The sequence below is a fragment of the Canis lupus genome, chromosome 12 (genome assembly GCF_011100685.1).
Source record: "Canis lupus familiaris isolate Mischka breed German Shepherd chromosome 12, alternate assembly UU_Cfam_GSD_1.0, whole genome shotgun sequence".
In the NCBI taxonomy this organism is placed as follows: domain Eukaryota; kingdom Metazoa; phylum Chordata; class Mammalia; order Carnivora; family Canidae; genus Canis; species Canis lupus.
Genome location: NC_049233.1, coordinates 11512641 through 11536793, shown reverse-complemented (window position 1 = coordinate 11536793; position 24153 = coordinate 11512641). Strand labels below are relative to the sequence as shown.

Below are 24153 nucleotides of genomic sequence, written 5' to 3'. Positions count from 1 at the left end.
GCTATTCCTTTCATCCCTGTGACTAATTCTTTCCATAACTGGAAGCCTGTATCTCCCACTCTTCTTCACCCATTTTGCCCATCCCCCCAACCCCTCCACTCTGGCAACCACTAGTTTGTATTTATGGTTCTGTTTCTGCTTTTTGTTTGTTTACTCATTTGTTTTATTTTTTAGATTCCACATGTAAGTGAACTCATATGGCATTTTGTCTACACTTAAGTAAAAAAAAAAAATGTATTCGTTCCTATGGTGGCGATTAAAATTAAAAAAGAAAACAAAACACCTGTCTAGGGAAAAACGGGAGCCATTTGAGGATGGTTTAAATAAGAAACTGCTATGAACAGATTCGAATTTTATGAGGATAAGTGTCTGAGAGATCAAGAATCACACACTCGGGACGCCTGGGTGGCTCAGCGGTTTAGTGCCTGCCTTCGGCCCAGGGCGTGATCCTGGAGTTCCAGGATCGAGTCCCACATCAGGCTCCCTGCATGGAGCCTGCTTCTCCCTCTGCCTGTGTCTCTGCCCCTCTCTCTCTGTGTCTCTCATGAATAAGTAAATTAAAAAAAAAAAAAAAAAAAAAGTCATACACTCTACCAACTAAGCCAGCCGGGTGCCTCCAAAATGTAGCAGTTTAAAGCAACAAGCTAAATTTATTATTATATCACAATTATGAGGGCCAGGAACCCGGAAACAGTTTAGTTGGGAGTTGTAGTCCAGCTGTCCTCAGTCTGCAGTAACCTGAAGGGTGGGCAGCAGGGGGCATGATTATGCTTCCACAATAGGCAGAAAGCCTTGGGGCCTCACTGACTGTGAGCTGGAAATCTCTCAGGGTTGTGAGTTCGACCCCACACTGGGTGTAGAGATTACTTAAAAACAAAAAACAAACAAACAAAAAATCCCACTGCTCAGTTTTGAGGCACTTTGTTATACAGCCATAGACAGCTAATACACTGGGTTATTAATACCAGCATACTAGAGTTATCCATTGTTTACCATCATTTTGTTTTTCACAAATGATCTATCACATCACATCTTCAGCCTAAGTAGATTAGGGGAAGGCCCATGACCCAACCTGGAACAGTCAGATCCTCTCTGCTAGTATTAGTACTTGGGACACAGAAACTGGCTCAGCTGCGGGGAGCAAACTATATATGGCTGGAAAGTCTAAGGGTCAAGGCCACCATGTTGGAGCAGTTATAATGGAGCCCATGCAAATGGATGGGAACAGAAGGCCAGTGTGTTGGGAAGAATAGATTCTCACTGGGTGTGGAGGGAGGGAAGAGGGGTGGAGGAAGTGCCTGATGATATTCTAAGCCCCATGGGGCCTGGCTGCCTTTCTAGCATTTGGATTGTTAGACTCTCCTTCCTTACAGAAGGAAGAGCATTTTACTTGCTCTCCTATGAGTGAGTTTCCTCTCTTGCAGCCAAAATATCCTTGAATATGCTGCCTGCCAGCCTCTCTATAATGCTGGTCAGGGGAATAGTTCCTCCAGCTGTGGCATGCCAAGTATCTCTCTAGAGAATAGTAACAAACCACCAGAGACTAAGCTTTATTATTACTGCTATATAATAACTGCTACAGATCGAGTAAAAGTCCTTTCAGACCATCCAACGCCTTTTGCCTTAGCTCCATTTTCACCAAGTAATCCTTTGATTATTAATGTACTTCAATTTTAAAAGTTGTGTTCTGGCCAGCTGACCTAATCACTCTAGTGGTTGGGTAGGTTCATGCCCATTATAAATTCACGGATTGGCTTTCAGGTACAAATCATTCTTGAGTAACCTCCAATTCATTTCCACTGGTCTCGGTCAAGCCTTGTCACTTAGCCAATGAACCATCACAGTGGCCTCTTGAAGGCAACCTCCCCTGCTCCATTCCATTCTCTTCCTAAAACACAAATCTGATGCCTCCCTTCCTGCTCAAAGCGTCTAATGGGGCCTCAGTGCCTTTGGAATGATGATGGCGGGTTCCAGCCCATTGTCCACCACATCCCTTTCTCTTCCTTCTGACTACTCTCCACTCTTCCCACATGGTGTTATATTCCAAGTTCCTCAAATACTACTGGTGCCTCCCCAGCTCTGCTCATGTTCTTGGCATGGCCCTGGCATTCCTTTCTTCTGGGTGCCTCCCCTTACTCCTCAGCCCTCTCTTTGGCCCCTTCCCTCTTCCTTTTACACTTCCAAAGAACTTCCTCCTCACTCCTTTATAACACACACTGCAGCTGGCTTGACTTACAATTAGTCATCTTCATTTTCATCCCTGGATCATGAGCCTCAAGGAGGCGAGGCCTATGCTTTGCTCATTTTTATAACCCCTCTCACCCCAGGATCAACTACAGCATCTTGCTCATTCACCAGCCAAAAGACTATCTCCCTACCCACAGGCCAACTAGGATGTACTCAGATTTGTGTCTCAGCACATTTCAAGTTACTACATGCAGGGACCACTGGGGTTCCTTCCAGAGAGTAGAACTCACAACTGTTTGAGCCACAAATGCCTCACACTGTAGCCTGTTACACATTCACATTCCTAAACTTTATGTGCCATGTTCCCTCCTCCAAATCTTTCACTTCTCATAAGCGAGCCTTTTAGTATTTTTACAAACTAAAGGAGTAGACAGTACGTGCAGCACAAACAGGTTCCCATCTGATGAGACGTTTCATGGGAATTAGCTCAACATCCATATTTCCTTACTGCTGTCTCTTCATAATGACACAAAAAATGTCCCTTTATCCATGCTGATATATACTTTTGAACATCATGGTGTCAAGGCATCACTCACAAAACTACTTTTTTAAAATATTTCCTTTTTTTTTTTTTTTAAGGCTCCATACCAAACATGGGGCTGGAATGCATAACCACAAGATCAAGAATCACAGGGTCTACCGACTGGGCCAGGCAGTACCCCAACAAAACCACTTTTTCAAACATTTTTGACTGTAACCTATAAAAAGAAATACATTTTATCTTGCGAGTCATGTGCATATATACATAAAACAAATATATATAATATAAACCCATTTATGCAACACATGTATTTTGACATCTTCTCTTTGCCATTTTTAAAAAGATTTTACTTTTTAGTAATTTCTACATCCTACGTGGGGCTCTGACTGACAACCCCAAGATCAAGAGTTGCAAGGTCTACTGACTAAGCCAGCCAGGCACCCCTCTTCTGCCATTTTTAAAAGACTGCCATCTACTAAATGGATTTCATAAGCTTACAGCATTAGAACTTATGGTCTGAAAATGATAGTTTATAGTATTTCACAGAAAAGTGGCATTTTAAAGCAAATAATGAAATCCTACCTAAAAGAAGAGGACCTTGAACATTCTAGTTGAAAAGGAATAAACTTTTTGCTTCCTATTTAACTTTCACTTGCCAGGACACTTTAAAAGCATTTGATCTTAAGCCTCTAAACTATCTCAAAACCCTGTGGATCACATTACACTGAAGGAGAAAGAAACTGAACCAGAAAAGTTACCTCCACCACTTCCCCCCCTTAGTCTGTATTAAAAAGTCACATCTGTTCAGGAATTAAAATTCAGCAATATCCTTTAAAGAATCTTAAAATTGTTGTTGCTGCAAATTATTATATGCAGCACAAACATATCCTGGTAAGGTTACCATGGAGATTAAGTGAGGTAATACAAGGGAAAGTATGTGATGGCTCCTGTTATCATTCAGGTTCTTGGGTTATCTTTTCTTGGATGTGTCTGACTCTGCATGGCCAGTGGGCTCAATCACTCACTGGGCACCTGCCCTGCTGGGCAATAGAGAACAGAGTCCCTCAAGGAGTTTACTGGCTCCATCAATAAAAATAAATACAATTAACAACTAGGATTCTATGCAAACTGGTGCATAGGAAAACAGGATGGAGGTTTCTCAAAAAGGAAAAAATAGAGGGGCACATGGGTGGCCCAGTGGTTAAGCTTCTTGATTTTGGCTCAAATCATGATCTCAGGATCCTGGGACAGAACATTGAGTTGGACTCCGTGCTCAGCAGAGTCTGCTTCAGATTCTCTCTCTCTCTCTCTTTCTCCCTCTGCCACTCCCATTCATGTGCACACATTCTCTCTCTTAAATAAATAAATACTTTTTACAAGTTAAAAATAGAATTACCCTATGATCCAACAATTGCACTACTAGGTATTTACCCAAAGAATACAGAAATACTAATTCAGAGAGATACAAGCCCCTGACATTTATAGCCCCATTATCTATAATAGCCAAAGTATGGAAACAGCTCAAATGTACATCAACTGATGAATGGATGAAGAAGACGTGGCGTATATACAATGGAATACTACTAAGCCAAAAGAAATAAAAGAGAATGTAATCTTGCCATTTTTGGCAACATAGATAAAGCTAGAGTATTATGCTAAGTGAAATAAGTCAGTCAGAGAAAGATAAATACCATAAGATTTCACTCATATGTGGAATTTAAGAAACAAAATGAATGAGCAAAGGGACAAAAAAGAAAGAGAGAGGCGCAAACCAAGAAACAGACTCTTAACTATAGACAACAAACTGATGGTTACCAGAGGGGAGGTGGGAGGATGGGTGAAATAAGTGATGAGGATTAAGGAGGGCACTTGCTATGATGAGCACTGGGTATCGGGTGATGTATGGAAGTGTTGAATCACTATATTGTAACCTAAAACTAATATTACACTGTATGCTAACTAACAAGAATTTAAATAGTAACTTTATATACATATACGATTAAAAAAATGAATTGGTTTTTGGAACTTGGGGGAAAAAAACAAATCTAGAATTCTAGAGTGCCTGGGATGAACAATTCATTTATTCCTCCAACGGATAAGTATTGTGAGCCTCCCATGCCAGGCATGATGCCATATTCTGGGGATTCTAGGGTCCAAAAAATAGTAGACACAACCACAGCCCTTATGGTGTCTACAGTCAAAGAGTTTAGTGTTTGAGAAAAAAAATGCACATTCCATTAATATTACATAACATACCACTGTTTTACACTCCCTTATCTGTAAAGTGAGGGTAAGATTACATCAGTGGTTCTCCAAAGTAAAGATTTCACAGATAGAAAGGCTGTCATAAAAGAAATACTTAGAGGGGCAGCCCGGGTGGCTCAGTGGTTTAGCGCCACCTTCAGCCCAGGGCCTGATCCTGGAGACCCAGGATCAAGTCTGATGTCGGGCTCCCTGAATGGAGCCTGCTTCTCCCTCTACCTGTGTCTCTGCCATTCTCTCTGTGTGTCTCTCATGAATAAATAAATAAAATCGTACAAAAAAAAAAAACTAAGAAAAAAGAAAGAAAAGTAATATGATCTCTCAATATAGTTCTTTAAATTGAACTGTTATAAAAAAAAAATCACCACATGTCCTTATTTTTTCCTTAAACTATAAGCCAGTTTTTGTCTGGTATTAAAGGATCCATCAGAGCTTGCCCAGCTCTCTCTTCTTAGGATTCTCTGGTTTTCTTTTGCAGCACCATTTACATGTAGAATCTGCTCAAATATTCCCCAGAATTGCAGAAAGGCTGGACATTTTTTTTAAAAAATTAAAAGATTTTATTTATTTATTCATGAGAGATACAGAGAGAAAGACAGAGACAGAGGCAGAGGGAGAAGCAGGCTCCTCATGGGAAGCCTGATGCAGAACTCGATTCTGGAACTCCAGGATCATGCCCTGAGCTGAAGGCTGACGCTCAACCACTGAGCTACTCAGGCATCCCAAAAGGCTGGACATTAAAGGGCCCTTTCTGAGAAGGTCATGATGAACATAGCACATTCTGCTTCCCCCAACTCTCTTTGAAGGCTATGAAGTGTTAAGAGACAAAGGTCCAGCAACTGGCAGGCAGAAAGGAACCTGGCAATGGTTGAGGTTCTACTACAGTTCTGGCCCAATAGTTGGTACTTTTCCCACACATTACTTAATTTAACATCACAACAATTCTGGGAGAAATATATCTTTCTTTATCCTCACTTTACAGTTGGAGGAAACTGAGCTCAGAGAGGTTACATATCATGCTCAATATCACACAGCTAGTAATCAGAATTTAAACCCAGATCTGTCCACTTCTCACTATCACCCCACTTCACTGTCAGGAAGAGATGGAAGAGAAAGGACAGATGCAGGAAAACTTTAAGAGATGTATATGTCCTTGCCACAAAAGGAATTTGAAACTATAATCAAAGGACAATCTGTATAGCTGACTATATGCCACTCTATACAAGTCAACAGCTTCAGTGCTTCTCACTCAGCCTCTTTCCTGATCAGCTCAGCAAACACTCTCCTCTGCCCCTGGACTGGGTCTGTCCCTTACCCTAGAAGTGAGAACAAGAAGCCCCTGACCCACTTCTAATCACAGTCCTAGGAGAGCTCTTGCTTCTGGCCCAGCTCTTCAGCCATTAACTCGTCTATTTAACATGTCTTTATCATGTGCTCCTGTGTAGGAGGCACTGTGCTAGGCAGAGAGCAGGGACTAAAACACATCGTGCCTGGAGAAGCCCAAGCCGCAGAATCAATATCTGTAAATAGGTACCGACCTCACAAACTGATAGATGTTCACCCAGAGCCAGTGGAAGGGAGAATCCAGTTAGGCTTCCTGGAAGAGGTTCGTAAAATAGGTCTGGTAGGTGGCAAGGGCTGTCAAGTGGAGAAGATTAAGCAGAGGCTCACAGGCAGCAGGACAAGGAAGCAGGTCCCAAAGGAGCCACCAGCTCTCTCTCCAAACATGCTCTTCTGGTTCGCGGTCTCTCTCACACCAGGATCACTAATGGACCCAGCTCCTCAAGCCAGAACCTTCCACAAGTCTCTGCCTTCCTTTATCCCTCACTTCCAACGAGAGTCCTGTGTAGTCTCCTAAATCTCTCACACCCATCACCCCTTCCTTCTCTATCTTCACTCATCATCATGGCCTAGTACCTCCACTTCTTGGCTCCCCCAACAGCCTCCAAACTGGTATCAGGTTACTTTTGCTCCAAGAGAATCCATGCTACACAGAGCATCCAGCCTGATCCTTTGTTAAGAGGGGACGGGGTGGGGGGTGGGGGTGGAGGGTGGTAGCGGGGGAGAAAGGAAAACTAATCTGATTCTGTCATTATCCTGCCAAAATCCTTCCCCAGGTCCTAAGTGCCTTCAAGATTAAGCCCAAACTGCCTGATGGGATTTACAAGACCCTTGGTGGTCTGGCCTCTGCTCACTACTCTAACCTCAACTCTGATTACCACTTCCTGCTTCAGTATGCTACAGGTTCTCTAACATGGTGGCCTACATCCCTGGCTGCCCCCCTGGACCTTTAAAAAACACCAGTGCTAAAAAAACAAAAAAACAAAAACACCAGTGCTGGGACGCCTGGGTGGCTCAGCGGTTTGGCATCTACCTTTGGCTCAGGGTGTGATCCCAGTTAGGGGATGGAGTCCTGAATTGGGCTTCCTGCACAGAGCCTGCTTCTCCCTCTGCCTGTGTCTCTGCCTCTCTCTCTGTGTCTCTCATGAATAAATAAATAAAATCTTAAAAACAAAACAAAAAACCCCACCATACACCAAGGTCCTACTCCTAGGGATTCTGACTGAACTACTCATGGAAAGGCCCTGTGCATCAGAAGGTTATAAAGCCCCCTGTGAGTCCTAAGGTGCGGCCAGGGTCGCTCTCGTTAAACACATCTTTTTCTCCTGTCCAGGTTTGTTTCATATGCCCTGTTGCTAGAGGCACTGGAGCTCTCCTAGCTTCCTGGCCATCAAGCCAGGGACTTTCTTTCTGCCTATCTTTTTCATTGCTATATTTCTATAGGACGGTGCCCAGATCATAGTTGGTGCTCCTTGAATATTCATAGAAAGAAATGATGAGTGACTGCTCTCTCCCTTCTCTGGGTTAGATCTCACTCATTTTTTAGGATCCAGCTTGGATTTTCTTTCTTTTTTTTTTTAATTAAATATTTTATTTTTTATTCGAGAGAGAGAGAGAGAGAGAGAGGCAGAGACACAGGCAGAGGGAGAAGCAGGCTCCATACACCGGGACCCCGATATGGGACTCGATCCTGGGTCTCCAGGATCGCGCCCTGGGCCAAAGGCAGGCGCTAAACTGCTGCGCCACCCAGGGATCCCAACCATATTGTATTGTATATTGAAAGTAACTATGAGAGTAGATCTTAAAAGTTCTCACCAGACACACACACACAGAAAGTAACTATGTGAGGTGATGGATATATTAACTAACTCTTGTGGTAGTCACTTTGCAATACATATACATGTATATCAAACCATTATGTTGTATATTGTAAACTCAATGTTATATATCAAATTAAATGTCAATAAAACTGGGGGGGATAAACCTAATTACCTCAAATATTCTCAAAACTGTTTTTAAAAAATAGAATAGTGTAGGGGTGCCTGGGTGGCTCAGTTGGTTAAGCATCCAACTCCTGATTTCAGCTCAGGTCATGATCTCAGGGTCATGAGACCCAGCCCTGCATCAGGCTCTGAGCTGGGTGTGGAGTCTGCTCAAGATTCTCTCTCTCTCCCTCTCCCTCTGCCCCCTCCCTCCACCTTGCACAGGCACAAGTGCACTCCCAAACAAAAACAGTAAAAAATATAATAGTATACAAAGTCTGTTAAGAGAAGGGAGAGGGCAGTCCCGGTGGCGCAGCAGTTTAGCGCCGCCTGCAGCCCGGGGTGTGATCCTGGAGACCCACGATCGAGTCCCACATAGGGCTCTCTGGATGGAGCCTGCTTCTCTCTCTGCCTGTGTCTCTGCCTCTCTCTTTGCTCTCTCTGAATGAATAAATAAATAAATCTTAAAAAAAAAAAAGAGAGAAGGGAGAAAGAGCATCTACTTGGGTGGATGATGAGACAAAAGGAAACTTGTTTTAAATTGAGGGAACCTACTTGCTGGGAGGAGATGCTGAAGGAGACAGAGGAAAGATCGTGAAGGAAGAGAGGATGAGTGTGGCGAGAGGTCCTAGGAAAATGAGAGGCCTGCCCCAAACCCCATGTCCCTGCCCTGAGCTGGTCTCTGGCACATTCTCATTCATTCCCTCATTCATTCTCCAAGCACTTGCTGAACATCCACACCACCCCATGCCACTTCTCTGGACAACATACTGATCCTCTTCCACAGAGCTTTCAGACCTTCCCCATGCTTTTAGACCACCATCCCTTCCCTCCCATACCCAGCAGAGGACCTCACCACCTACTTTCACAGAAACCATCAGACTCATCTGTCAGTGACCAAACATACAAATTTACCTATAGCTGCACCCTCTCCTGCTGATAGGGCATTTTTAAACAGCAGTTTAATTTAGGGGGTCTTGACCAGTATTTCTGAAATGCAGTAAGTAGAACAGAAAATAGTATCCAGTGCACATCATAAGAGTATTTACTGTTTCCTGCATCTGTTACTGTGTGTTGAGGTCAAAAAGTTTCTGTGTGATGGAAAACATGGATAATAAAAAGTTGAAACAACAACACCTTAATAGAGAATCTGTCCCTGGTCTGTATAGGGCTGATCCTTGCACCTGGGCTCTGGAATCCACTCCCCACAGGCTTTCCAGGACCCTTATATTAGGAACCTCGGGTTTTCTTTGTTAAAAAAAAAAAAAAAAAAAACTAAACTAAAAAAACTGAACACCTCTCACTGGCCTCCTCCTCTCCCCCAGGTACTGTCCCTTTCCCCTTCACAGTCAAGCTTCTCCAAAAAGTTACCTGTGTTTGTCTCTAGCTCCACTATCCCACTCCAAACTGGTCTTCCTCACACCCAGCTGGCTGCCTCTTGTCCCCTGCCCCCCAACAGTCCCATAGCATCTCTCCAGGTCAGCAGGGACTTTGCAGGGTTTACTTACTTCTCATTGTTTCTTGCCCTCCCAGCCTCTGCTCAACCCCCACGGAAGTCTTCACTGACCTCTCCCATAAGAGCAACCTCCCCTCCCCTCACTCTCTGTTCCTCTTTCCTCTGTAACAGTTGTCCGTTGTCACTGTTACAATCTTGCAGGTTTGTGCCAGTACTGGTTCAGATGAGCCCTTGGGAGGAGGAGAAAAGGGACGCTGTCTATTCATCTTGGCAGCCTGAGGGTGTCGCTGGCTCAGTGCAGGGCACAGCAAGTGCTTCATAAATTGACACTGGATTCATAACCAGCATTAGGGGTGCAATGATGAAAATCATTCCAGAAAGTGAAGGGATTGAAGGGAAGAGGAGCCAGGAACAAAGATGGAAGATAGGGGCTGCTCCTGTCCTGCTTCCCAGACCCAACTGGAGCCTTTGCATGGACAGCACGTGCCTTCACGTGGTCATCTTCATGGTCAGAAAAGTCAGCAACTAAGTTAGAAAATGTGCCTAAGGTTAGATACTTGACAAGCAGAGCCTTTTAATGAATGCTTTATATCCACTCTATTGTCAGCGTTTGCTGAAAGATGACACCTCCTCTTGGAATGGAGCTACTAGAAAACAGGGCCTGGATCTGTTTATTTGTCTGGTGTATCCCATCCACACAGGGTCTCTGATAAACTCCACAGAATGGCAAAAGGCCTTATTCCTGGCTGTCTAGCCATATCCAAAGACTGCTGTGCTGAAATGCTTTCATTTCCTAAAGCATACTAATACACATCACTATGACATTAGAAGATGAAATGACTACAACAAATATTTAACATCAGTATGGAGATACGACCAGCAAAATGAAGACTGGGATATGCTACTGAACAAGACAAGACAATCGGGTTTAAAAAAAAAAAAAAAATCACCAGAGGTAGGGGTGAGTGGATTTAAAAGTGATTAAAGTGATTTAAGGAACGTATCAACTAGACACAATGTGTGAAACTTTTTTGGATCCTTATTCAATAAATAAAAGGGGGAAATTATAGGATAATCAAAGAAATATGAATGTAGACTGGAACTCTAACAATAATAAGGAAGTATCACTACTTTTTTGGAATGTGGTGATGGTATGTGGTTGTTTTCAAAAGGTAGTCCTCATCTTTGTGACATATTGAAATATGTATAGATTGTAAAATATGAAATAATACAATGTCTGGGATTCACTGTGAAATAATCAGGGTGATGGAGTTTGTAAGAGGCCAGAGTTTCAGAAGAAATCAGAGTGTCAGTCATTGTTGAAACTTGGGTGATGAGTACACATCACCTTTACTGTCTTCTTTACTATGTTTGAAATTTTCAAGATGTTAAAAAAGTAAATCTGACAAATAGAACCATAAAACGTAAATTTCTGTTGAATAATTTTTAAAGTCTGTAACGCCTTAGAATTCTTTCAGGATGTCTAAAATAGAGCAGTACTTGATTCACAAGCTCTTTCAAAGGAGGATTCAGAGCTCTCAGGCTGCTTCTTTTACCACATGTTACATTGTTATAATGAATCACCCTCTCTCCTTCCATTGGAACAGGCACTTACCTCCCAGGAGCCATCCATTTCAAGGATGCATACTGAATCCACTGCCCTCAGATGTCAGAAAAAAGACACAAATACAGTCTGGCACTGCTGGAAGTTTTATAGCCTTCCCATTGCTTTTGAACACAGAAATGTAGTTTACGTTCATGTCTTGACCACCTACGTTGGCTTGCAGTTGTGCTGGGGGCTGTAAAGAACTGTCAAGTCAATGCTTATGATGCCCACATCACTGACCCCTGTCCATTCCCACTCATGCTTCATTCACATCAGTCTTTGAAACTGCCTTCAACACATGAGGTCAACAGGGTGACCTACCTGGTTTTGTCCTTTACCTCTTCTTTCTCATAAAAGTTTGAACTACCCAATGTAAAATATTCAGAAACTGGGACGCCTGGGTGGCTCAGCCGTGAAGCGCATCTGCCTTTGTTTCAGGGCCTGATCCTGGAGTACCGCGATGGAGTCCCGCATCAGGGTCCCCGCATGGAGCCTGCTTCTCCCTCCCTGTGTCTCTGCCTCTCCCTTTCTGTGTCTCTCATGAATTAATAAATAAAAACTTAAAAAAAAATATTCAGAAACTTCCAAAGTCTACTGGCCTCTATGCCAAAACCTGTTTTGGGGCAGAAATGACGTTCTTGGGAAGGATTAATGGTACTCAAGTCTACTTCTGATACAGACACTAACAACCACCCATAGATTCACTATGGCTAATCCAGAAATGTTGCCTCACCCCAGCCACAGCTCCAGTAAACCTCGCTTGGCTACAAGCTTCCCTGAGTGGGAGAGGTTCCATCTCTGACAAACTTAAGGGAGGCAGGTAAGGTTCTTGGTTTTGGTTTTTTCCCTAGCAAAATAAATCTTTAAACCTTCCTTCTTTAAATCAACTCTTTATAAAATAAAGCAGCTATTGCATTCCTCCATATAATTTACACAAGATAACCAGCCCCAGAACCAAACCTCACAAAAAGCAAAAAGCCTCTTCAAGCTTGCATTTGAAACAAAGCGAAGGAAAACGAAAAATATACACTACAAGCACAAGCACAGAAAATTTTCAGCACCCGGTTCCCGCCCGCTGCACACACATACACACGGAACCCCCGACGCCACCTCCACTCGCGATTTGCCAAGCCGTGTGACCTGTGTTTGCTTTCCGCGGAGAAATACAGGAATTTATCTGTTGAGGGTTTTTTTGTTTGTTTGTTTTAAATGGGAATGGAAGGAGAGCGGGGCGTGAAAAACTGGAAATGAGTCTTAATTCTCTCGTTTCCTCCCATCTTTCTCTGCATCAACATGCAGATGGATCAGTGAAATTTCAAGTAACAGTTTCTTGGGCAGAAGCCCCCGCTGGAAACGGTGGCGGCTGGGAATGGGGGGGAGGTCGGGGTGACACCGAAGCCCGGCAGGGCAGCCGGGGTCAAGGACGCGCCCCGCGCTCGGCGGCTGCACGGAGCACGCGAGGTTGCTGCGCGCCCGCAGCCCGCGCCGCCGCGACTCCTCCGGGCCCGCGCTCGGCGTCCGGCTGGTGACTGCGCGGACTCGGCTGCCCACTCACGCCTCGGGCTGCTCCCGACTCTAGGCTGGGCGCATTCACTTCCGGTGACAAATCCCTCCCACCGCCTCTAGAAATAATGTAACATTTCCCCCAACGCTCTGCTAAAGACCGACGGCCCCACGGAGAGCCGCCGAGCCCCGGGCCGGGGTCTCACCCCGCGCCGCCAGCGGCGCGCAGCTGCGGAGGGAGCGCCCGCCAAGTGGGGGGGTAGGGAGGACGTGGGAGGAAGAGGAAGGGGGTGTGGAATCGCACCCTCCCCCGCCCCCACCCCTCCAACTGCAGCAATTGGCCAAAAAAATAGTAATCCGTTTTTAGACTGCCCCTGGGCCCCCGGAACCCGGTTGCAGTGAGAACCCCAGTCTCCCATCCCGGTGCCCCTCGCCTATTCCCGCCCCTGTAGGTGCCTGCGGGGATCCAGGAGACCCCAGGCCACGCCGAACTGCAGCGGCTGAGGGGAGAAGGCGGGTAGAATGAGGATTTGGGGGCGGCAGGAATGGGTTGGGGGAGGGGGTGGTGGAAGGGAAAAGAAAAAACCAGAGGCATGCAAGCGGCTCCCTAGCCAGCTGTTCCAGCTGCCGCTTCCTCCGGCGCGGGCCGGGCGGTGCAATATTCCCCCCCCTCCATCTTTCTCACCACTACCTGTCCCCCCACCCACCCTGCGCACACATTCCCCCCACCAGTAGCGGATCTCCGGCCTGTAAGGGGGTAGTAGGGAGGAGCTGGGGGGAGGGGGAGGCCTGCGAGTTTCTAACCTTGTTCTTATAAACAAACCCACATGTGCAGCTGCCGCTGCTGCAACTCACCCCACAATCCCGGATATAAGTCCTGCCCCTTTAAGAGGAAAAAAAGCTTCCCCCTCCTGTCTCCCACCCCACCCATCCACAAGGACCTTTGTCTCCCCACCCCCCTTGTCTGTCGGCCCCGCCTCATGGCCCCGCCCCCTCCGACGCCGAGGAACCAATGGGCAAAGAAAATAAGGCCGGGGCTGACGTAAGCGTGTCCGGCCAATCACAGCGCGCGTTGGTGGGAGGCCTCACGGAGGGCGCGCCCGGAGGAAGCAAGGCAGCTGCAGGGAAGCTCGAAGCCAAGATGGAGGCTGCTAGTTGCTCCGCCGCCGCGGCAAACGGGGCCGTGGGCTCGCAGCGGGACCGGAGCCTGGTGCCTGAGCGGCTGCAGAGACGGGAACAAGAGCGGCAGCTGGAGGTGGAAAGGCGGAAGCAAAAGCGGCAGAACCAGGAGGTGGAGGAGGAGAAGAGCGACTTTTTCGCCGCCGCCTTCGCTCGGGAGCGAGCGGCCGTGGAAGAGCTTCTGGAGAGCGGGGAATCCATGGAGCAGCTGGACGAGGCGGCCGCTCGGCTCCAGGGCCTGCAGAAACTTGTCAACGACGCGGTTTTGTTCCTGGCCGCCTACGACCTGCGGCAGGGACAGGAGGCGCTGACGCGGCTGCAGGCGACCCTGGCCGAGCGGCGCCAGGAGCTGCAGCCCAAGAAGCGTTTTGCTTTCAAGACCCGGAGGAAGGACGCTGTTTCGGCCACCACGGTAGACGCAGCTCCCGGCCCCGCGGCGGCCGAAGGCATCCTGGCCTTCCCGCCGCCATTGAAGGAGGAGGGAGGAGGCATCGGCTCCGGCTTTGTCTTCGGCTTCTCCAATGTGGAGTCCCAAGTCTTGGAGAAGCGGGCGGAGGAGCTGCACCAGCGCGACGTCCTTTTGACCGAACTGAGCAAGTGCACAGTCAGACTGTATGGTAATCCCAATACCTTGCGACTAGCCAAAGCCCGAGGCTGCACGCTGCTCTGCGGCCCGGTGTCCACTTCTGTGTTCCTGGAAGACTGCAGTGATTGCGTGCTGGCCGTGGCCTGCCAACAGCTCCGCGTACACACTACGAGAGACACCCGCATCTTCTTGCAGGTGACCAGCAGAGCCATCGTGGAGGACTGCAGCGGGATCCAGTTCGCCCCTTATACCTGGAGCTACCCGGGGATCGACAAGGACTTCGAGGGCTCTGGCTTAGATAGGAGCAAAAATAACTGGAACGACATTGACGACTTCAACTGGCTGGCCCGGGATACGGCCTCCCCAAACTGGAGTATCCTTCCTGAAGAAGAACGAACGGTCCAGTGGGACTAAGCCCTTGTCACTGCGTTCTTCACTCCTACCAAATACTTCCCATGTGGGATCGGCTCCTGCTAATGGGACTTCAGAGTTTACTTACTGTTTTCATACTTTGTATATTTTCAGTATTTTAAAGCCTGAGATTGCGTATAGGCTCCTACTTGCGCTTTCCATTAAATTCACGACAGGTTTAACACTTTGAAACATTTTTGCTATTTCGGTAATGTGTAATAGCTTTTATTTGATTATGGTAGTTTGAAGCAGTAAGAGGAAAAGTGTGGGTGTGTGTTGGTTATTAATGATCTGTGGTGTTTAATACGTACTGCATGATAAAGTAGGTCTTCAATAAATATTTAATAAGTGAATTTGATAGGGTGTTAGTAGGAGTCAGTTAATGTAAAGTACGGCATCAAACCTGTGCAAAACTAGTGATTGAGAGCTCTTGAATTGAAGGTTTGACTTCTGTAGGTATTACTCAGTAGGGTGGTGGAAAACTCGTCTTCAGGTACACATTAGCCTGGGTTTCTGGAATCCAGCTGCTTACTCATCAACCCCAGGAGGCTCATGAGTCTTACCAACTGAAAAGCCAAAATAATTATAGCTACCAGGTTTTTTTTTTTTTTTTTTTTTTTTTTTTGGTGCCCTTAAAAGGTCATAGATACTGTTCTAAACACCATACTCATGTCAACGTGACTAAGTCCAGAAAATCTTATGAGGTAGGTTCTGTTAACACCATTTATCAAGTGAAGTAGTTGAGTCACTGGAGTCACACAGCTCAAGTGGACTGGGATTTGAAACCAGATAGTCTGGCTCCAGAGTCCACCTTTGCAACCACTATAAACTGATTTTGAATAGTGTTCATTGAGTTGGAAATAGATCTTCCAATGTCATTAAAGAGGACAAATTGTTTTTCCGAATTTCTCAGGAATAAATATGCTACATATTCTCACACAAAAACATCTAGCTGGGTCTTAATTTTTTCCACTCATTTTTCTATAATTTTCTATTACTGATTTGGCCTTCTGCTCTATGTTATCACCCATTATTTTTTTTTTTTTAAGATTTTTTTATTTATTCGTGAGAGACAGAGAGAGGCAGAGACACAGGCAGAGGTAGAAGCAGGCTCCATGCAGGGAGCCCGACGTGGGACTCGATCCCGGGCCTCCAGGATCACACCCTGGGCCAAAGGCAGGCACTAAACCGCTGAGCCACCCAGGAATCTACCCCCCCCCCTTTTTTTAAGATTTTATTTTATTTATTCATGAGAGACAGAGGCAGAGACACTGGCAGAGGAGAAGCAGGCTCCCTGCAAGGAGCCCAATGCGGAACTCGATCCCGGGACCCCAGATCACAACCGGAGCAGATGCGCCCAGCCACCAAGCCACCCAGGCACCCCATCACCCATTATTATTAAATGGAAAGTTCTAAGTTTCAAAAAGCTTTTTTGGGTCTAGTGGCCTTGTAACTGTAGACATGATTTTAATAATGGCCACAAGTATTAAAGTGCTTTTAGGGATCCCTGGGTGGTGCAGCGGTTTGGTGCCTGCCTTTGGCCCAGGGCGCGATCCTGGAGACCCGGGATCGAATCCCATGTCGGGCTCCCGGTGCATGGAGCCTGCTTCTCCCTCTGCCTGTGTCTGCCCCTCTCTCTCTCTCTCTCTCTCTCTCTCTGTGACTATCATAAATAAATAAAAATTTAAAAAAATAAAATAAAGTGCTTTTAGTACCTTAAGTGTTTATATGTTCTATCTTGTTCCAAAAAAGAATTTAAGGTGGCTTTTAGGATATGTGAAATGTAACGAAATAACAAATGAGAAGGAGGAAGAAGGGTAGAGTCACCCAGACATAAATGAGGCCAGTAAAAAAAATGGGGCCTACCAACCTCTATTCCTTAGCTGGAGGTGAATCTGGATTTTTTTTTCCCCTCAACTGTTGGCTGACTTGAGACAATCCTAATCATTTCACAAATTGCAACTTCTGTAAAGAAGAGGGGTAAAAAAAAAATCTATTGTTTAGGAGAATTCTAGTAATAAAGACCACATGTAATGAAATTCTCAACCACATGTTCACATAAGAAACTAGGACTAGTATTGTAAGACTATGCTCCTAGAGACTGACAGTTTAATGCCAAGTCCCCTTCAGGAAAAACCATGCTTATGACACCAATGGGCTTGCAGTTCTATTTGTGGGCTGAAATTTCACAGGAGAGTTTAGCTGCATCCAAAAAAATCCCTGCAGTTTATAATAGATCAAATCACACAATCAGGGCAGTTTGAACTATAGTTGATGCTTGCTAATCCCCTATCTTCTTGAAGTTCTCTCTTTCTGACCTCTATAGCATTGCTCTATATCTGTTTCTCTTATGACAGCTTTTCCCCATTCATTATGATTCTGATGACTCACAGCCCTTAAATGTGAGTGATGCCCAAGGTTTTGTCTTCATATGCATGTTCTCCAGAGCCACAACTCTCAACCTATGTGTACAGTTCTAGTTAATGGGCTCATCTGCCTTTCAAATTCATATATTCTTAAAAATCTCCATTTTCGGGCAGCCTGGGTGGCTCCGTGGTTTAGCGCCGCCTTCAGCCCAGGGCGTGATCCTGGAGACCCGGGATCGGGTCCCACGTCAGGCTCCCTGCATGGAGCCTGCTTCTCTCTCTGCCTCTCTCTCTCTCTCTCTCTGTGTTTGTGTCTCTCATGAATAAATACACAAAATTTTTTTTAAAAATCTTTAAAATCCTTATCTTTAAAAAAAAATGTCAATTTTCCCTCCCAAGTTCCAGATTTCTTTCAATGATGGCACTCTTCTCCAGGCATTCAATGTTTACTAAGGCCAAACAGGTAAAGTCAATGAGTAAAGCTGAAAGAAAGTCAATTGGGAGTAGAGGACCAGGTGATTTGGCAGAAAAATTTAAGCATTTAAAAAACATTGTAAAAACCAAGCAAAACTTATTATTAATTATTTTTTTTGGTCTGCATCTGGTCCCTGAGCAGGCCAGTTTGTAATATCAAACTTCCAAATCACGACAGTTCTCCCCTCACCAGATCTTGCCCACATTCATCCTGTCCTCTCAAGTCTTTCTGCCATCTTAAAAAGTTAGACATTATTATGTTTTCCTTAAACTTAAACTGATGGGTTTTTCTTTTGACAAAAAAAAAAGTCACCGCTGAATTAAAAGCATTGACTAGGGGGGTGCCTGGCTGGCTCAGTCAGCAAAACATTCAACTCTTGATCTCAGGTCATGAGTTTAAGCTGCATGCTGGGCATAGAAATAACTTTTTTTTTTTTTTTAAAGGCATGATTAGAGTTATTTTAGTAAGTTTTTATTAAGCAAATCTAATAATGGTGATTAAAATGAGAGCATATTGCACCAATAAGTGTAATAACCATATATCTTCATAAAAAATCAACTCTAGGGGATGCTTGGGTGGGTCAGTCCCTTAAGCACTGGACTCCATTTCCACTAAGGTCATGATCTCAGGGTCTTGAGAGGGAGGTGAGCTTTCACCTTCTCACTCAGTGGGGAGTCAGCTTGGGATTCTCTTTCCCTCTCCCCTCCCCACTTCCTATCTCAAAAATAAGTAAGTCTTTTTTTTTTTTTTTTTAAGATTTATTTATTTATTCATGAGAGACACAGGGAGGCAGAGACCTAAAGGGAGAAGCAGGCTTCCTGCGAGGAGTCCCATGTGGGACTCAATCCCAGGACCCCTGGATTATGCCTTGAGGCAAAGGCAGACGCTCAACTACTGAGCCACCTGGGAGTCCCAAAAATAAATAGATCCTTTAAAAAATTATTAAAATCAATGCTAGGAAGCAATAAAATTATACACTCAAGCAGAGTTTATTAAATTTCCATTTATGATTGGTTGTGTTAGACACAATTCAGTACAGTATTACATAATTGCAAAGTATCACTCCAGAATTTCAACCCCACAAAGATAAATGGCCAATTTATGTATAAGTTCTAATCTTGAAGTTCTTTTTTTTTTTTTTTTTTAATTTTTATTTATTTATGATAGTCACACACAGGGAGAGAGAGAGAGAGGCAGAGACATAGGCGGAGGGAGAAGCAGGCTCCATGCACCAGGAGCCCGACGTGGGATTCAATCCCAGGTCTCCAGGATCACGCCCTGGGCCAAAGGCGGGCACCAAACCGCTGCACCACCCAGGGATCCCTAATCTTGAAGTTCTGATTGCAATGCAAGGGTTATTGCCAAAAAAGTCTTAATTGTATTAACCAGGAATTGAACTAAATCAGCAAGACATAAAGATTCAACTTTCGGGGATCCCTGGATGGCTCAGTGGTTTAGTGCCTGCCTTCGGCCCAGGGCGTGATCCTGGGGACCCGGGATCGAGTCCTATGTTGGGCTCCCTGCATGGAGCCTGCTTCTCCCTCTGCCTCTCTCTCTCTCTCTCTCTCTGTCTCTCATGAATAAATAAATAGAATATTTAATAAAAAAAAATTCAGCTTTTTATGGGTAATATTGCAAGGTAATACAATGTTTTAGAAACATCATGCAATTACTCCGGTATCACAGAAATTAGACAACTAAATTGCATTGAATTCAGTATATGTGCTGTGGAAGCGAGCACAATTGCATTGAATTCTAAAGTCTAATCACCAATTCAAAAAACTTAGTCACACTATTTGACTCTTGTTCTTCTCTTACGAAGAAAATAAGTTGGCCATTGCGATTAAGATGCAGGGAGATAAAGGGTCAATTATTTACTCAACTTTAAGTCTCAGGAAGTGCAGGAACAATATGGCACAGAAAGTCATGATCAATTCAACTGAACAAATATTTGAGCATAGACTAAGCGCTTGTGCAGTGCTGGGCACTAAGAATGCAATGGCAAACAAGCATGTCGTCTTCCTTTATGGAGGGTACAGTCTAGATGAAGATGAACAATCCCGATAGAGAAATTCTGAGAGCTCTAAAAGGCGATGCCTTATAACCTCTCCAGCTTAGTAAAGAACTCAAGGCATCCATCACCCATCCAGGGGTTGAATTCCTTGAATGACATCTCTGCCCACTGCCTACTTGGATTAGCAACAGTCACAGAGGAATGCAGTTACTATTCAAAAGCCTGCCTCTCAATTTTTCAGATACTGTACTTTGAACTTTAAGAATCGACAAGACTAGGGCACCTGAGTGGCTCAGTGGTTGAGTGCCTGCCTTTGGCTTGAGTTGTGATCCCGGGGTCCTGGGATTGAATCCAGCAGCAGGCTACCCATGGGAACCTATGTCTCTCTGCTTATGTCTTTGCCTCTCTCTGTGTCTCTCATGAACAAATTAATAAAACCTTAAAAAAAAAAAAAAACTGACAAGACCAAGCAAGACAATTCAAGGCCATTTACTTACCTAGCAAACAAGCTTAACAATCCGTTCAGGAATTCAAACGGCGTTTGAAGAATTTTTTTTTTTTTAGTTGAATACCTTTCAGTTGTGTTATGTCACCAAGAAAGCTATACATAGTCTGATTTTTAGAACTGATATCAAGGGGACGCCTGGATGGCTCAGCGGTTGAGCTCTGCTTTCAGCTAGGGCCTGATCCTGGAGTTCAGGGATCAAGTCCCACATCAGGGAGCCTGCTTCTCCCTCTGCCTGTGTCTTTGCCTCTCTGTGTGTCTCATGAATAAATAAATAAAATCTTTTTTTAAAAAAAGAATTGATAGGAATCCCTGGGTGGCGCAACGGTTTAGCGCCTGCCTTTGGCCCAGGGCACGATCCTGGAGATCCGGGATCGAGTCCCACGTCGGGCTCCCGGTGCATGGAGCCTGCTTCTCCCTCTGCCTGTGTCTCTGCCTCTCTCTCTCACTGTGTGCCTATCATAAGTAAATAAAAATTAAAAAAAAAAGAATTGATATCAAGGTAGAGGTTTGAGTCTAAGATGGCAGTGCAATGGATTTTTTTAAAGTGTAGATAATTTATGCACAGGTACAAAAAAAATAGAATAAAAAGTAAATCTCAGGGACACCTGGGTGACTCAGTGTTTGAGCATCTGCCTTCACCTCAGGGCTGATCCCGCGGTCCTGGGATCGAGGCCCACATCAGACTCCCTGCATGGAGCCTGCTTCTCCCTCTGCTTATGTCTCTGCCTCTCTTTCTGTGTCTTTCATGAATAAATGAATAAAATCTTTAAAAAAAAGTAAATCTCCCTTTCCCTTCGATCTCAGCCATTCAGTTCTTTTCAGGGAGCAACTATCCTGTAACCTGTTTCCTTTATTCTTCTGGTTTTTGCATTTACAAACTCACATACAAAATATCCTTTTATCTTCCCACTCAAATAGAAGCAGATTACGTAAATTACTAGGCACCTTACCTTTCTCATGAACATCATCCATGGAGATCTTCCCATGTGAGTACATATAGTCATTTAATTCTCTTTACCTGCTGCATAGTATTCCATTCCATGGACTGTGCTATACTTGTTTACTGGTCTCTGATGGACATTTCAGTTATCAATATTGAGCCATTAGAAAAATGCTACAATGGATAGTCTTACACATAAATTATTTAGCATATGTGCAATATTATCTGTAGGGTAAGTACCCAGATGAGCATCTAACGGCTGAGTCAATAGCTTATGCTCATTTACAATGTTGATAGATACTATCAAATTGCCTTCCAAAGAGGTTTATCAATTTATGCCCTCACTAGCAATGTCTGAGAGTGCCATTTCTCCACATCCTTATCACTGTGCTGCGCTATCAAATCTTTGGCATTTTGCCAATCTGATAATTACAAAGTGTTATCTTCCTGTAACAGCAGTTGTAATCATCTCCTAACTTGTCTCCCCATCTCTGATTGCTAAACCCTTTTGCATGCAGCTGCCAAATTAGTTTTCTTAAAGCATGTCACCCCTGGCCTAAAACCCTCTGAGGTTCCTATTTGCCTGCTGCACTCCCTGGCCTGGAAGACGAGGTCCTTCACCATCTGCTCTCAGCCTACTGCTCCTACATGAAGTTTTGCTGTTTCATCACACACGCTTCATGCTCCAACTCATCTGAACTAATACCCATTAATCAAACACACTGTATCAATCAGGCACCTGGCAGGAAACAGATGGCACACTCAAAATGGATAATTTGTGGAGAGCTTAATACAGGAACTATTTCAAAGCTGTGGGCAGAGTTTAGGAAAAGCAGTAAAAGATGGTGCAATATCTGTTAGCACGCCTAGAGCTGAAGGGACAAAACTGTTACCTGAACCCAGAAAGAGACGATGCTACCTGACAGGAGCTGTGACCTTTGGTGAAGGGATGAGGCCACTATGGGAATGAGAAGATGCCACTTTCTTCTGTTGGTGCCTTCCATTGGCTGAGCCCAACTGAAAACTGTAGGGCGAGGAAGTCTGTTGGTGTAGTCTATAACGATCATCTTCCAGGACAGAGAGCAGGGTGGAGAAAAATGAAGAATAGATTTGGAGAAATGAATGAAAGATACTGAGTACAAACACCTGCCATACTTTCTGGCCTTTTCTCAAGCAGTGCCCACACTTGAGTCCATGTACACTTGCCAAAATTCTATACAAGTCAAATGTCATCTCCTTTGGGAAGTCTCCTGGGATTTCCCTCAGTTTCTTTGAAAAAGGAAGCATGTTTTAACATAATAGGGCAAAAAAGAAAAGTGAATGAGCCAGTCTCCCAGAGGTCAAGTTGTATTCTCTGGTAGGCACAGGTTTTGAGGGGAAGAAAAATTTGAAGAAAGTGGGAAGTGTAGACCAGTTCAGCCAACATCATGTGATGGCCAAACTTCAGAATGCGTGTCAGCATAATTAGATATGGAGAATCCAGTATGGTGCCAAGTCAAGAAATTATTTCCACAAAGTCATTGTCTCTTCGGAAATGTTCAAGAAAAGATGAAGCATCAAAGGAAGCACTTCTCAGAAAGACCACAGAATGACCTCTACAAGAAAAGAACAGGGTGGGGTGCCTGGCTGGCTCAGTTAGTGGAGCATGTGGCTCTTGATCTCTGGGGTCGTAAGTTCAAGCCCCATATAGGGGCTTTTTTCTTACAAAAAGAAAAGAGAAAAGGAAAGAAATGAAAAGAACAGGAGAAGCTTCAGTGCTAATATAAAAGTACCAAAGACTTCCACAAAAGTCAGCTGTAATCTTTGAGGAGGAAATGAACGGGGGTGGGGGCATTCATGTACATCTCATCAATAATGGAAATGTCTGAGAAAGATGATAGGAATGTTGAATAGTCATTAAGGTTGTTGAGCAATGAGAATGCTTATGGACATTTACCAAGAACATTCCATTGAAGCTGTAGTTTAAGAATCCTTAGCAAATCCAGCTTGTGCACAAAATTTCCCCCACAAGAACAGTAACAATTTAGCTTTTTGGCCACATACATATTAAGTTTATATTTATTATGTATATGCAGCCTACTTGGTTTTCATTTCTCTTCATCTCCAATTTTGGTGTTTTTATGGTATTAACATGTGTTTCCTGTTTTGGAGAAACAATTTACGGGGCACCTGGCTGGCTCAGTCGGTAGAGCCTGTGACTCTTGAACTCAAGGTTGTGAGTTTGAATCCCACATTGAGTGCAGAGATTACTTAAAATAAAATCTTTTAAAAACCGCACAATTTATAACATTGCATCTCTGGGAAAGATGGGTTAGACTTAAGGCAGCCTGATGACTTGTAGCTGATAACAAGGAAAACTAACTTGTTCAGTCCAGCAGCACCTACATGACAGATATGTCCCCCTGGGGGCTTTATAAAAAAAAAAAAAGCTTCTTGTGATTATTCATATCAGAAATTTACTCCTGGGACGCCTGGGTGGCTCAGTGGTTGAGTGACAGCCTTTCAACTCAGGGCATGATCGAGTCCCACACCGGGCTCCCTACATGGAGCCTGCTTCTCCTCCCTTTGCCTGTGTCTCTGCCTCTCTCTCTGTGTGTCTCTTGCAAATAAATAAATAAAATCTTTAAAATTTTTTTTTCTCCTAATAGCACTTTCTAATATTTTAAGTAACAATAGTGTAACAGGGGACCATTGATTATCCATATTTCTTGGACTTTTTATTGTGCCCCCATGGACTATTGCAGGATATTGCTAATAGTTGGTGCTTGAGGGTTCTGGATCCCAAGACTGTTCATT

At 44.4% G+C, this 24153-nt stretch overlaps 1 protein-coding gene and 1 long non-coding RNA gene across 3 annotated transcripts in view; both read left to right on the top strand.

The window, feature by feature from the left end:
* The window catches only part of LOC111098261, a 59781-nt gene extending 47919 nt beyond the window's left edge, over positions 1–11862 (top strand). Inside the window, exon 3 of one of the 2 annotated variants that reach the window (XR_005367710.1) lies at positions 11377–11862. This is a non-coding gene — a long non-coding RNA (uncharacterized LOC111098261). Of the gene's footprint in view, positions 1–9970; positions 10730–11376 lie in introns of those variants that run through there. The other variant, XR_005367709.1, reaches the window with a different exon arrangement.
* Positions 11863–13945: 2083 nt separating this feature from the next.
* On the top strand, positions 13946–15999 carry TBCC (tubulin folding cofactor C). The gene has a single exon (XM_038554095.1). The coding sequence runs from the start codon at positions 14020–14022 to the stop codon at positions 15055–15057; it is 1038 nt and encodes a 345-aa protein (XP_038410023.1). The 5' UTR covers positions 13946–14019; the 3' UTR covers positions 15058–15999.
* Positions 16000–24153: the final 8154 nt, after the last annotated feature.

What these genes read in the sequence shown, in the direction of transcription:
- TBCC (XM_038554095.1), top strand. Translation starts at nt 14,020, where the DNA reads ATGGAGGCTGCTAGTTGCTCCGCCGCCGCGGCAAACGGGGCCGTGGGC.